The sequence below is a fragment of the Cebidichthys violaceus genome, unplaced genomic scaffold, assembly GCF_023349555.1.
Source record: "Cebidichthys violaceus isolate CVI_PGR_0920_01 unplaced genomic scaffold, fCebVio1.0.p SCAF_54, whole genome shotgun sequence".
Taxonomy (NCBI): Eukaryota; Metazoa; Chordata; class Actinopteri; order Perciformes; family Stichaeidae; genus Cebidichthys; species Cebidichthys violaceus.
The window spans coordinates 1234395-1250220 of record NW_027176750.1 but is presented as its reverse complement, the minus strand read 5'-3'; the positions used below and the strand labels follow the sequence as shown (position 1 = coordinate 1250220).

General features: G+C 40.8%; 1 protein-coding gene across 1 annotated transcript in view; it reads left to right on the top strand.

Annotated features, from left to right (window-relative positions):
* hectd2 (HECT domain containing 2) overlaps positions 1 to 15826 on the top strand; it is a 43272-nt gene that overhangs the window by 15625 nt on the left and 11821 nt on the right. Inside the window, exons 9-17 of the mRNA XM_068731868.1 lie at positions 875 to 1023; positions 1140 to 1263; positions 2023 to 2119; positions 2434 to 2541; positions 3684 to 3816; positions 5959 to 6047; positions 10747 to 10811; positions 11000 to 11093; positions 13902 to 13976. Coding sequence (XP_068587969.1) covers positions 875 to 1023; positions 1140 to 1263; positions 2023 to 2119; positions 2434 to 2541; positions 3684 to 3816; positions 5959 to 6047; positions 10747 to 10811; positions 11000 to 11093; positions 13902 to 13976 — 934 coding nt within the window. The remainder of the gene's footprint in view (positions 1 to 874; positions 1024 to 1139; positions 1264 to 2022; positions 2120 to 2433; positions 2542 to 3683; positions 3817 to 5958; positions 6048 to 10746; positions 10812 to 10999; positions 11094 to 13901; positions 13977 to 15826) is intronic.

The following is a 15826-nucleotide window of genomic DNA, read 5'->3' as shown; positions in this document are numbered from 1 at the left end:
ACTTTCATATATGCTGCATATACAGCAGCGGGGCGTAAAGATTTTCATTCTAAATCGTTAATCGCTGAAATGAACTTTCGATTTCCTCCTCTGATGTCAAAAGCAGGAATGTTCTTTTCCCAGTATTTTTTTTTTCTTTCCACCCCAGCCGCCTACTTTAACACTGTTAAAGTTATTGAACTGTCACCACTGGGCCAAAAGCATATAATGCTACATTTGAAAATGATTATGACAGTTGTCAGGGCGTCTGTTGATCTGTACGAATCAACACTCCGTAGTCTAACAATGACGCAGCCGTCAGTGTTAAAAAAACGTTTGTAGAACTGTTTGATTAGGAAATCTAATGGTAGATTTGGAGAATCGTGACACCTCTTTATAATACCGTATTACTGTCCAGCCCTGATCAGACAGTTGGATGGCATGTGTGTGGCATCGCTACCCAGCCTGGAAGAAAAACTGCAACATTTCTGTATTTTGGAAAAGGTTATCAACTGCCAGCCCGTTTAATCAAACCTTAAAACTTTTAAAAGTTGACACACAGCCTACGATTAGAAATGTAAGCCATCCTTTACCCTTTACTCTCTCAGCCTTAAGAAGGAGCCCTGAAGAATGCATCCTCTATGTGGTCATGATTTACAAGCTAACTGCTCTAAATTACAAGTTCTGTTTGGTTCTTCTCGGATCCAAAAACCCAAATCTCTTCATCCAACGCCGCTATTTTTCTCTCTTGAACTGTCTATTTTTGTGCATGTGTGTGTATTTCAGGGTATGTGCAATTTGTGTAGTTTTGCCTCTGCCAAGCTGCTGATGTTAACCAATAACTGTGTGTGTGTGTGTGTGTGTGTGTGTGTGTGTGTGTGTGTGTGTGTGTCAGGGTGTCGGCGAGGCGTTTCAGGCAGCCGGTAGAGCGCCTCCTGCAGTTCATCTCCACCCGACTGTTTCCTGCAGAACCAGACGAACTTCCTCCTCTGGCCAAGTGCTCCTGGTGGATTCCCTCTGCTACCAAAGTGCTCGGCCTATTCAGTGAGACACACACACACACACACACACACACACACACACACACACACACACACACACACACACACAACAGATCATTTTGTCACAATTGACTTTCCTTCTTCTATTCCCGTCCTCAGATGCAGCCAACAGTGTCTCCACTACTCCCATCATGCCTTTCACCGACTTCTACAACATCACTCTGGAGCACATAGACTTCATGGAGGAGTACAGGACCTGGCAGAACTACGGCAACTCAAATAGGTCAGATAAAGTGTGTCTGTCTCTTTGCCTATCCAGTTTAAATGACTTTTCCAGCTACTGACTTTTATGAATATGACTGAATGTGTCAAGAATGTCTCTAATACTTTACAAACTAAAACCAATTTCTGCTTCGTTGACTGAAATGTTGTTTGATTGTCCATAGAAAAGTCACCCTGCCTGTATAATAGATGTGTTGCTTGTGTGAAATGTTCAAGGAGACAGAGCTTTTGTAAACATAGATGGATTTTAAATAACGGGGCCGTGGAACAGATGGTGTGTAGTGACTTTTTCCTAGGAAAAGTGTCCCTGCTCTCGCTAATAAGGACCAGAAATGCCAACAGATGTGTCAACACACTAGCTTGACTCACTACAAGAGGGATGTTAGCTCCTTCTGAAGATTCCTGGAAGTCAGACCAAGTATCTCTGCCTGTGCGGGGACGAAGTAACGTTCCCACACAGCTGCACTTTGTCCAGAATGGTGGAAACAGTTCCAGAAGCCGCAAAGTCTGTTTCACGCTGAGTCACGGCTCGTTAACGTCTGATAAAGGAAATGGATCCAGAGTTAACAGTTCAGACGATCGGCTCTAAAAGTTCCTGGCTGGTGTGGTGGGGAATTCTGCTCATTTCGGGTGTAGATTTCAGAGCACTGCTCATTTTTTTTTTAAAGCTTATGATTTTAAAAATACACTTGAGAGTTGGTCAAGAATGAAGTGTTTTCAGGTTGATTAACTTTTCATATTTCTTCTCGTCCTCCCTCAGGTTCTCCTTCTGTCAGTTTCCCTTCATCCTTTCGACAGTGGTGAAGAAAGCCATCATCCAGAAAGACTCTGAGCAACAGATGATCAGTCAGGCCAGGGTGAGACACACAACACACACACACACACACACACACTCTCACACACATGTGCAAACATGTTTTGTACCTCATTTAAATAATACATTTAAGACCCTAACCCTTAATCTTATGCCGGTGTTCAACTGTTTTGTAGAAGCGAGGACCTCACTTTCCTTATTGACAAGGCCCGTAGAAGTACAGTAACATAGACGCAGTAAACCTAGAAATCAGGCAAAATGTGCAACAATGTACGCAAGCAACAAATGCATGTCCACACACTTTAATTGTGTGTGTGTGTGTGTGTGTGTGTGTGTGTGTGTGTGTGTGTTTCACAGCAAAGCCTGGTCAGTAAGGTTTCTCGCAGGCAGAGAGTGGACATGAACCTTCTGTTCCTCAACATTAAAGTACGACGAGCACAACTCCTCAGCGACTCACTGGATGAGGTCAGTACACACACACACACACACACACACACACACACACACACACACACACACACACACACACACACTCACTTCAATACAATATAATATAATACAAGGTACTCATTAAAGCAGTATTACATAGCAAGGGCTCCCTATGTATATGGAAAATAATAATGAACAAAAAGAGTCACGTTTCCTCCGCAGAGAATTCATTATTTTATGCGTGAGAAGTTAATTCCGTCTCTCGGGGCAAACGTAAGCGTGTGTTCACAGGTGTTTAAGGGATGCACGGTGAATATGTTTTGAACTTCTACGTCAACAAACATGAACATGTGTTTTTCTTTTCCATTTCAAACTCGCCTTCCTCCTGTCAGGAAGCTGGAGCGACCAATTAGCTTGTTTGAGATTTGAAATACTGTATGAAACACTTCTGCGTTCTCGGACACGTTCTGAGATAATGTAGAACAGTGGTTGTTTTTATGTTTTTGCCAATCAGCTGGTCCAGTGCCAAACACATTTTTTAATTAAACAAATTGAATTAGCAGTTTAAAGCACTATTCGCACAGGACTCATATTACCAGGGGACCGGGACAAATGTTGTGCGTGGCAACTGGGAATTTTAGGACCTTATGAGGTTTTGAGGACAATCAAAAATATATTTTTTTTAAATTGTTTTGTTATGAGAGAAAAAAAACTGGCAAAATGTGTGGTCCGGGAACACAGAGAGGGCGGTGAAAATGCAGAACCATTCATGTGTCGACCTCAGACGCTCAGTCTGACCTAAACCGAACTATAAACCGAACTATAAACCGAACTATAAACCGAACTATAAATCTCACGTGAACCCTCAAATCTAAGTCTAAGTGATGTTAAATGTTAGTTTCTTCAAGAAGTAAGATTCAGCCCAAACGTCTTTAGCTCTAAGATGGTCCTCGTGGTTTTGTCCTTTTTGGCCTGGATAAGTTTAGCAATAAAGGATCAAAAACATTTTTTTTATACTCTGAGGTTTTAATGAAACAGCTATGTGATAGTTTTTGTTATATAAAAAGAAAATATATATATATATATATATATATATATATATATATATATTTTTTTTTTTTTTTATTTTTTTTTTTATTTTTATTTTTTTTTATTGATCTTATGTTGTGTCTCTATAGCTGACGAGGAAGCGGTGTGACCTGAAAAAGAAGCTGCGGGTGACGTTTGTCGGGGAGGCGGGGCTGGACATGGGCGGCCTGACAAAGGAGTGGTTCCTGCTGCTGGTGCGACAGATCTTCCACACAGACTACGGTGAGACGCACTTCCACTTCCACCAGGCTGTCTAGAGTGTAGCGCAGAGTGTAGCACAGAGTGTAGCACAGAGGCCCTTCAGCTGACACCGCACACCACGCGGTGGTCTTATTAGAGGTTATTCTTACTTGTATAAACGGTGTCCATAAAACAGCCTTAACCAATGTGAATAAAGAACATGGAAAAGCTGAGATCTATCAACAGAGAACTACAGATAACGACACGATTCTGGTGGGAAATCCAGTTTGATGCAAAGTCAATGGAAAGTGGAGCCGTAATTTTACTGTAAACAAGCGGAAAAGAAAATGGAACTGCATTTTTTATTAGATGGTCTCTGTGGACAAGCGCTGAGAGTTTTCAGGTTGCGAAAGCGGCAGCAGGAATAAGTGTCAGATGGCTGAGAAAAGCGGTCAGTGTTGGTTTTGGAAACCGGAGCGGCTCCTGTTATGACTGTCTTCTCTCCGTCTGTTTCTCTTTTCAGTTTACTCTCCTGTCTTTACAGACGGCCTGACTCTAATTATCTCCATATCTGTGTCACTATGTTTGTGTGCCCTTGTCTCTTTTCCCTCCCTGTCTTCTTCTCTCGTCCTTTAATCCGTTTGTCTTTGAGCCTCTCTAATCCTGACTTTTTAAAAGAAACAAACCAAAAATGGATCTTTTGAGTATTGAATCTGCAAAACTTTCATATCTCAAACCACTCATGCAGCACAATCCACCTCATGAGTTCAGCATGTTCCAAACAACTGTTGGCTGGGTCACCGCTGAAGTCCATTATATCCTGGTTGTCCAGTCGTGTTTATACCTAAACATGACAATTATTATGACATTATTCTGAAGACCAAAACCAAAAATATGTCTCCCAATAATTTCCACTAATCCCTATACTTTTTGGCTCATATTCCCAAGCCCATTGGTGCTTACAGAAGAGTAAATCTAAACTTAATGAACATGAAATGGTGAAATATTCCAGCTAGAATGAGGCATAGACATGTTTTCTGATCTGAAAAAAAGCATTTTTTTCAATATGCAAGAATGTTTGTTGCTTTGCATTTATGACACTCTTTGTCATCCTTAAACGCGCCCAGAAATCCTGCTGCGGGAGAGCACAGTTGGGGTGGATGTACTTTATGCCGATAAATAAGAGTAGTACGAAATATTCAAAAATATTTGGAAAAGTATACCTGACTTTGAGAACGGAATATGCTGATGTGGTAGTGTGTGATTTGGCGGAGTCACACCGCATACACGACTGGGACTTGGAGACTTCATTTTAATCCAAATCCAAATTTATATGAAATGTGAGTGAACAGCTTTCTCCCTTTTTATTCAACAAGTGTGTTTCCATCACTGTTGCTCCAATATTTCTAACGTCATGATGAAAAACCATTTTACAATATTGATGCAGAATTTTCTCCAAGAATTGCCTTTCTCCTCCAGTACATTGAAGTCTGCATAAAAATACTTGAATGGAAACCGAGTCTGTATCTGCCTCTACTCTCTCTCTCTCTCTCTCTCTCTCTCTCTCTCCTACTTTTTATCTGTGTCTCTCTCTCTCTCTCCTCTCTTCGAGTTGTTCTTTCCATCGTCTTCCCGTCTTTCTGCGGTCGTCTGTGTTTTTGGTTCCAGGGGACGCCGGCCCAAAGCAACACACTCAATGAAAGCTGTGTTCCCCTCATTAGCAGCACAGGGAAAGCCCCGGCTCTGCCTCACACACACACACACACACACACACACACACACACACACACACTAAGCTGCACACATGCAGGTGTACACACACACACACACACACAGGCTCTTTTATGCGTGAAGTGGTGTCAGTTTCTGGTGTTCAGAGATGTGAGCGGTCCAGATGCTTGTCTCCGCTCAGAACAGACTGCTGCTGTTTCTCTCAGTCACAGCTGGATCGCTTCAACTACCTGCTCTTCACTACAAGTGACCATGAAGATTTCTTGTCAGTGTTGCTCTATAGGTTTGGTTGATCTTTCCATCCATCCTTCAAGGCTATCGTCCTTCTTGTCAACTGTTTCCTACCTTGCCTCCATCTCTCCTCGTCTCCTTCCCTTGTCAGTCTATTCGTCCAGGCTTTATTGATTTGTTAACCACCAGAAATGTGCTAAACCTGATTCTGTTTTTTTTCAGGGATGTTTACCTACATGAAGGACTCGCGCTGCCATTGGTTCAGCAGTTGGAAGTGTGACAACTATTCTGAGTTCCAGTTGGTCGGGACTGTATCCTTTAGTAAAGAAACAAAACACATTAGATGAAGCACACACTGTCTTCACGGAGACTGTGGGTTGTATATTCTTAGTAAAATAAAGTATGAGAGATTGTTTTTTAGCCATGGATGTATGTTTAGGTGTTACAATTTGTTTGTTTTGTACATTTTTGACTTTTTTCCCATCAAGAGTAGCTTAGCGTCTGCACAAACAGGCCACATTAGCATTTTAATGTTCCTCAATTATATTCAAAGTTCTCCAGTGGTTTCACAGCTTATATGTCTCCCAGACAAAACTGCAGTGTTTTTGGGATGTTCAGACACACACACACACACACACACACACACACACACCTACATACGTTCTCTACTCTTATACTCCCTCCCCAAATCTCAGAATCTGCACTTTAACGCTCTTCTATTTCGAACCACAGAGGAGAAAGAGATACTTTAATGTGTGTTTCCAGGCTGTAAATCTGCACACTGAACAGATGTATCGCAAACTATTATATATCGCCTTTTTAAATATGAAATAAAACAGACAGGGTTTGAAACTGAAACATTTCTCCACAACAAGACGGCCTCAGTAATTTCACACCCACAAACTCTTACATAAGAAATGAGTTAAAACAGTTTAAACGCAAACTGAGTGTTTGTAGAAGACATTCGCAGTTCGAAATTTCTTTTAAAAAACGTCTTCAGATGCCGCTAGCAATGTTAGTAATGTGGTATTTAAAGTGGATGTAGATAGTTTATACTACAAAGAGCCAGAGCACTGACTGTACAGACGTTTGCTCAAGCTAGCCAACGCTAAACAAGCTGCTTGCTATTCGTGGTTTTTCATCTTAGAATAAGACTGATTTCAAATCTACAGCGTTTTCTCTCCTTTCTTTTTCCTCTTTTCTTTGAAGTAGAGTCCTGAAGCTTCAGCAGTGCATGCATTACATGGACTTTAAACCAGCAGCCTGCATAGCATGTTGATTCAGAAATTAAAAGTATACATTCCCCATTTGTAACGCAAAATACTGATAGCAAATCATGTGCACCTGAGACCTGCCGGGCTCTGCACAGACAATGAATTGTCAGGAATCTAAGCTTTAGTCCAGCTTTAATCCAACACATTTTTATTTTTTTTTGCCAATTACATTTCCTTATTATGTTAGTAAAAAACATAATGTGGTGGCATTATTTTTCCTTCAACAGTATATCCTGTTTGATAACAATATGCATGTGTAATTTCTCACAGACAGGGTTGTGTCCAGCTTTAGCACATAATACCTCAGACAGCTGCACATTTTTTCCTCCACTTGCAGCTTGTTTTAACAGGAAATGAGTCTATTTTGCCCGACACTTACAATAACTACTCCATTTGTACCGGCATTCATTAGAAACTTACAGTACTTAATTACAAATGGTTGTCAGGTGGACAGAAATCGAAGATTACGTTTCTTTCAAACATTCACAGGACTTTCTCTTGTGTAGCTTCAAATACTGCAGGGTAGCTCTGCTGTTGTTCCTGCTTTTGTAAAATGTACTTTATGTACTTTCATGTGTGTGTGTGTGTGTGTGTGTGTGAGAGAGTGTCTATCTATACAGTACAGTATATATGTGTGTGTGTGTGTGTGTGTGTGTGTGTGTGTGTGTGTGTGTGTGTGTGTGTGTGTATAGAGAACGATCCAGCACTTCAGCCTTAGTTACTGGCCAGCTGGGAACTGTCAAAAGGTTATATAACCTAATAGCTGCGTGTTCCTCGCCAGGTTCTTGTGTGTGTGTGTGTGTGTGTGTGTGTGTGTGTGTGTGTGTGTGCGCGCGCGCGCTCCTGGGTGTTCCATGCATTTTCCACATGTGTGCGCACGCTAAGAGCTAATTCATCAATCGCCATAGTTCCTGTTTAGTCGTCACGGTAGTGTTGCGTCACTATGAAGATGAAAAGGAAGTGGTGGAGAGAAAATATGTAACAGAGAAAGATGGAAAGACTATAAACAAAAGTAAACATGAAAGAACAAACATTGATGAGAAAGCAGAGACGAAGAGAGACAAAGTGGGACATGAAGTGAGAGAGACAGTACAGAGATGAGACTGAGGCGTAGCAGCTGCCCGGTTTCCCTGCGTCTTTGTGCAGCGTGTGCATTATTCCTATGCTGCAATATTACACAGTCGCGGGTTTGCTGTGTGGTATTTTGACTGATCACCTTCATTTGGGAATATGCAATATGTAGGCACAATGGCATCTTAAATAATGGAGAACAGGGTTTCAACGTTATTAAGTAAAACTGCAATAAAACATCAGAACAAAAAAGGAACGGTGCTAAAAGAAGGTAAGCTAACTCATGAACATAATAACAACAATAAAGGCATTTTGTCAAACAAAATCACATGAATTCAATTAGTACAAATCAACTGCGGCAGAGTGAACCTGAGGCTTTTTGGGGCCTCAGGGAAGTTTGGCAATCGCAGCTTTGAACAACAAACAGGGGAAGGGCAGGTGATGGGAAGTTTGGTAGAGAGCAATTTGTTGAGGCTGGACTGTGAGGATTAGATAATTGCAAGTACGGGTCACGTAGGACCAGATTCATGAAATATCGTGTAGATTCAGGTCTGAAACTATTATCAGATTGATAAAGTCTAGGCCTATGGTTCTGTGTACGAGCCTTAATGTCAGAAAAAGTCTGAAAAGATGGTTTTAAAACCCTTAAACTTACTGTATTAGACTGCATTTGCACTGATCTTTTAGTTTTGACATAAAAATGATTTAATATTCAGCGCTGATATTTTGATAGAAATATAGCTGCAAAGCAAGTCGTCATCATGTCTCGCTATCTGTGAACCACACAGCTTCTCTTAATCTGTAGACTAAAAGTTGGTCTCAGCACTGTGTAAGGATTAAGACCCACATGCATTACCAAGTGTGCACAGTGGGAAACTTCACCATACTACAGCATTAAGGAGGCTCCGGGCTGATTCTTGGTCAGTTTGCAATTTTGTTGGAAATTTTGTTGATAAGGTCGTTTATCGTTTATTTTTTTAATCTTTTTTGTAACCTTCATATCTGCATGATATTGTTGCAGAATCTGTTTTTCTCAGTTTGTTGTTTTGAGCTGTCGCACCAATGAAGCATGAATAAATGAAAGGAACGGGCTGGCAAATAGAAGAAAGTGGGAAGTGAAGTAGAAAAACAGACAGAAAGATAATGTGAAACAGAGCGACCATGAATAGAGAGAGAGAGAGAGAAAAAGAGAAAAAGAGAAAAAGAGAGAGAGAGAGCTTTATTCATGCCTGTCCCATAAAGTGGAGATATATGAAAGAGGGCCTCTAAATGCTTTTCTGTTACACTCTCTTTGATATCTGTGTGTGTGTGTGTGTGTGTGTGTGTTTTTGACTTCATAATGACCTTGTGGTAATAGCAGTGGATGTTTATTTTCATGTCGATGTGTGTGTGTGTGTGTGTGTGTGTGTGTGTGTGTGTGTGTGTGTGTGTGTGTGTGTGTGTGTGTGTGTGTGTGTCACCTACCTGTAATCAGTAGCGTTCAGTTCTCAGACACACTCAACCTACACATACAATTACACCACATATGGTCACCACATGTGGCGTGTGTGTGTGTGTGTGTGTGTGTGTGTGTGTGTGTGTGTGTGTGTGTGTGTGTGTGTGTGTGTGTGTGAGTGAGACGCCACCACCCTTTGAACATAAAAACAAAAGAAAATACTACAGGTGGATGGGATGTTCAGTACATGAACTCAACACACACACACTGAAGTCATTCCGCCTGTATTAAACTCTGGCTAAAGACTGAAAGACTGACTGGTCTTTTTTCACACAAGGTCTCTCCAATGAACCATGAGTTCAGATTTTACACTGAGAGTTTCAGACTGAACACCAGTAGACAAGCTGGTCTTCACTCCAGCTGTGTGTTATCGATGTTAGTCTCCATGTCTTCATATAGAAGCCGTGTTAACGTCCTTTCCACCAGCTATCAGTCTTGTTTTGTTTTTTTGCTGACATTTACTTCCGTCTGAATCATCTTTCTAAAGTTTCCTTTCCATAAAAAGGAGTATCTCCTGTTGAACTGGAAGGTAATTTGTTAAGTTCACTCTCGAGCCAGAGATGCCCCATCAGAACCTCATCTGACCTATCAGGTGGAGGATGACAACGATTAAAGATGGTGGCTGTTCTAGTGATGCAGTCAAAGTTCTCCTAAACGATCCAGCTCTTTAACATCTAGTTTTGATCGTTGATCAAAGGATTTGGTTGTTTTAAGAGGCGGTAAGTCACGCTGCTGTCAGAATGACATCATGTAACCTCATAGTAAAAACTGAGCTCATGAATTGTAGGTTAGTTGATGGGGCTTTATGGGGCTGCTACGAGCTACGAAGACTCCTGGTGATTGTTACCACACTCGACAGCGTGTTACTGGTATTGTTTTCATCTTGTGAGTCTGTGTGTGATTGTCATCGTGGCGTAATGTGGTGCTCGAGACACCTTCTGCAGCGGGGGCTACCAACAGAAGCGGTTTTGAGTACGTTGCCAGATGTCTGTGGACAGTGCAAGACGCGGTCAAGAAACTTTACAAGTGTGTAGTTGACATCGAAATGAAGGTTGAATTTGAAGAGGGGTGTGGACCTAGCGAGGCCACACGACAGGGGAAGGAAATTGTACGCACCTGGCCCGATTTGACGTCGATAGTTACTTCCTCCTTAACCTGTTGTGTTATCAGCTGATGGGCTTAGCAGTTTACAACAGCATTGCTCTGGACATCCACTTCCCCCTCTACTGTTACAGGTAAGTGTGTGTGTGTGTGTGTGTGTGTGTGTGTGTGTGTGTGTGTGTGTGTGTGTGTGTGTGTGTGTTTGTCATACCTTGACAGTATTTTCTCTGCGGACTGCCGCACTAATCAGATAAGAACAAGCAGCAGCTCTGATTTTTCAGGACAGAGACATTTACTCAAATCTTTATGTGTCCTCCGACAGGAAGCTCCTCACTCCACCCACTGTGCCGTGTGACCAAAATGCCCTTGTCGGCATGGCAAACACCACCCTGGACGACCTGCAGCAGATCATGCCGGTATGTGTCTCAGGTTGACATGTCAGGAGTTTGAATTCCAGACAGTGTTCAAAAATTGTGTTTTGAATGTGTGACGAGATACGACCTCAAATGTAAGACTAAGGTTTAACTGGAGGGTACATTTGCTATGAATCAGCATCGGCGCACTTTTTATTTTTTTGCTTGTTGATGCATGTTTTATTGGGGCAGTAGAAACCCCAAAACTTTAAAAAGAAAACTCAACCAAAATTCACCCACAGCACATTTCTTTATTATCTACGTGTTGCAGTTCTCTGTGCTGTCACTAGAGAGAGCCAGAGTTCAACTGTTCATCCCTCTATGTTCACTCTCACCTCCCATGATCCCTTAATGGTGGTCTTTACAAAGTCTAAATTTAACTTCACATGGTCTCCCACCAGATAGTATATTTTGTTTTGTTAACTTTGAATCAACCTTGACAGCACTTTTTCAACTGGACGTTCTTTTAATTATTTTTAAGCATGTCTTTTTTTTTTTTTTTTTTCACGGCGTTGAATTAGCAGAGTTAAACACCCTATAGAGTGTTTGTTTAGAAAAAGTTCACATTTAACAATACATAGATGTAACAAAGAGTTAGAACGTTTAGTCTGAATTGTTGAGTGTTCCCAGATGTGAAGCACATTCATCACTTCCCTCTGTTTCTCTCTCCGCAATCATTTTCAATCCCACTCATGTCTGCCAATGTATACATCCCAGCAGTACAGTACACACTGTACTCACATCATGTATGTCTCAGGGACACAGACACAGGCAGAGTGCTTTGCGTTGTGATTTGATAGTGAAGCAAAGTGTGCATCTGAAAAAGAGGTTTGTGAACACATTTTGGATTATACTAGTCCAGTACATACATACATACATACATACATACATACACACATACATACATACATACATACACACATACATACATACATACATACATACATACACACATACATACATACATACATACATACATACATACACACATACATACATACATACATACATACATACACACATACACACATACATACATACATACATACATACATACACACATACATACATACATACATACATACATACATACACACATACATACATACACACATACATACATACACACATACATACATACACACATACATACATACACACATACATACATACATACACACATACATACATACATACATACACACATACATACATACATACATACATACATACATACACACATACACACATACATACATACATACATACATACATACATACATACACACATACGTACATACATACATACGTACACACATACATACATACACACATACATACATACATACACACATACATACATACATACATACATACATACATACATACAAAGACACAGACAGATATACGGAGATTCCTTTCCATTATTATAAGATGATTCTGCTCCAGCACCACTTAATGGCACATCATTTGGACACTCAGACATCCTATCGTCTCAATAGCAAAAAGTGTTGGCGATATGACATTTTTTTTGTTAAATGCCCTGCCTCCAGCATTTGAGCAAACTATGAGTGCCAGCTATAGCCAAATTGTAAGGAACACTAAAAATCCAAAGCAGTTACTTTCGCTTCGTCCAGAGACAAATTTGGTGACAACTGCTCAAAATATGTGGGAGGAGTAGAAAAAAACAATTTGGACACAATTCAAAATGGCAGAAAATGTAGATGCAACTGGGATTTGTCCGGACTCACAATACCTGGGAGACTTGCTGTTCAAAAGTTAGAAGCCAAAATGTAAAGTTAATTGTTACAGCGCCACCAAATTGTAGCACATTGGATGCTGAGTGTCCTTAGGTCATGATACCCGTGAGTCGATGCAGTTTGAAGAAAACCTTTTGTCGAACAAAAATTAGTTTTGATGCTGCGATATGTAACAATTTGAGTATTTTCAGACAGAAAACCATGCTCTGTATGCACTTGCTAACAAAGACTCCGGTGTGTTTGAGCGAGGCATTGTAACCCCACACACCTGCTGCAGGGTCCGACAGTTCTAGTCTGCAACTTAGTGAAAATAGTTTTCTTTTACTTTCTGTCCTCACTTTGTAACAGAGGCTCTCTGTGTGACAGATAGAACACTTCTACTGTATTATGCAACAGCAAGGGAAAGATCCTGAACTTTCTTTTGACACTCGCTCAAAGTTACTTGATCCTCAAGCTGTTTCATGTCCAAAACCTTTCCCACTGTGAAGGTCGACAACACCACACACACACACACACACACACACACACACACACACACACACACACACACACACACACGGGATATGAAACATGAGGCCTGAAGTTAGCGTGACCCAGGACAAGCATAGTACCAGAACGTTATTCATCAGATACATCAATCTGTACAACCAAGTGGAGCTTTGCTTCTTGGCTGAAGTGTGTCCTGGTATTCACTAACTGAAATAGTGACAGAATGATGTGTTAAATATGAGCCCAGACATCAGGCAATGAGCATTTCAGACAGCTTGTTCTTAGTTTGGTGTTCTGTCAGAAGCTGTTTCATATCTAACATGAAGTGGATTTTGAGAAACTTGATCAAAACCAACCTTCATTGGTCTGAAAGCCGCTTTCCTCATTAGACACCTCTCTTGTAAAGAGACAAAGTCTATACACTGAAAACATGAGGTGCTCTTGGAGAGCAGACACTTATTGTCATGCACTCAGATGTTCTGGGACTGAATCTAGTAACCTGTTAATCCCATCACTGTATTTGTCCTGATCCTGAACTGTTTTGTTTTTTTTTCCGTTGCAGGAGCTGGCTCATGGTTTGGGAGAGCTGCTGAGCTACGAGGGAAATGTAGAGGAGGACTTCTACCTCATGTTCCAGGTATCAAGATACATTTAAAGCTTGGGCAGGAGGTTCATGATGAACGGGCCGTTTGAATTTGGCAATAGCAAAAGAAAGAGTTTGTCTGTCCCATGCGTTTATACTCTATTTTAATGCATAAAAGCACAACAATGGTTAGAAGAATGTCACTTACATGAGGGAAACCAGGAAGGAATAGGATCATCTTTGTTGTCGCATCATTAAGGTTTCAGTTTCGCCTTACCAGTATGCTTGATAAACTGTTTAACGAATCATTACTAATTTATCAGGTTTTTATTTTTATTTTAGAACCACTGTTGTTAATGATGTGAGAAAAGTTGGAGTACATCTTCAAGGGACTTTGTTAAAAGTCAGGGTGCACACACACACACACACACACACCACAGATGTCACAATTACAGTGTCTCGGCACGTCTGACGGTGCTGACAGACTGCTGTGACTGCTGTCACTGCTGCGTGATATTAATAAAGTTAATTCTAGACCAGAAGGTAATCTGGATCGGTCCCACTTACATCATTCAGCAGATTTATTTCATCATAAAAATGTATGTTTTCGGTATGTTTGGTTCCAAATATTATACTTATTCTAACAAAAAAATGGATAGGATAAATTAACCAGGATTTGGGCAAAATTAGTACTTTTAGGATCTTCAAACGATGTTCAGAGCGTTATTATAGCAGCAAACAACTATTGTCCATGTGCAGATATGGTGGGGAAATGTCCACCTCAGCCGAGAATGAAGTCACTCTCACTCTCTGTGTGTATTGTAATCCGAGCATCTCCTTGCTTTGCTGTAATAGCCTGGCTGGGGGTGCGTGTTGGATTCATAATTTAGTTGATTTACTCTTTAAACAGAAAACTGTAGTTCTTGATTTAAATCATGATATTGCCAATTTTAAACTGTATTTTAAAGAAGCAAAGTTAGTATGTTAGTAAAATATGTCAAAATGTCAAAAACAGCATTATTTTGTATGCAAAACATTTTTAAATATCAATACCCAGCCCTAATTATGTTTTATGGATAATGGATGACCACCGATTTTTAAGAAAATGGAAACTTATTATTGTTTAGGTATTGATTGAACGATAATAAATGAAGACCTTCGGATTATGATTTTGCCGATAATATGAGTTACATCTGTACAAACAAGCGCTGCAGACTCAGTTGACTGCAAAAAGTTCCCCAAAAATGTTCAACTTCCTGGTTAGATATGTGTACTGATTATCAGCTACAGACCAGTCCAGGAATGCTGACCAACTGCTCACCTTAACCACTTGAAACTAAATACACAATGATTATCTGTGTTCTGTTGTCCCCTGAGAATAACAGTCATTGTGTTTTTGTGACCTTAGAAAGAGCTGTTTCTATAGACATAGGTAGTGGCTCCTCTTCACGGAGTCCGACATGCTGCACCGCCGTGTTTCTACGGTAGCCCAGAACGGACAAACTCTAGAGAGGGACATTCTGGTTATTGCGTACGCCTCCGTAGTTCTACGACATGCTTGGCCCACAAGAGAAGTTTCAGTTGGTTGCGATCTGCAACCTCACTGCTAAATCCTACACACTGGACCTTCTTAAAAGTTCCTCATGCTAGGTTTCACATTACATGACATCAGCATGTTTTATGAAGCAGGCTTGTCCGACCAGGCTGCTCTCTGCCTCTGAGCGTAGCAACCAGATATAATGGAACACTTTATGGTGCAGCTGAGGTTACACATGGAGCTGGAACATATATGAGAAGAAACATTATGTTAAAGCTTGAATGGAGGTGTTATGTTTACCCACAGTGTGAGCTGACTGTGAGCTATATGCTGGTCACAGTCACGCCACTGTGGAACAGATAAACCC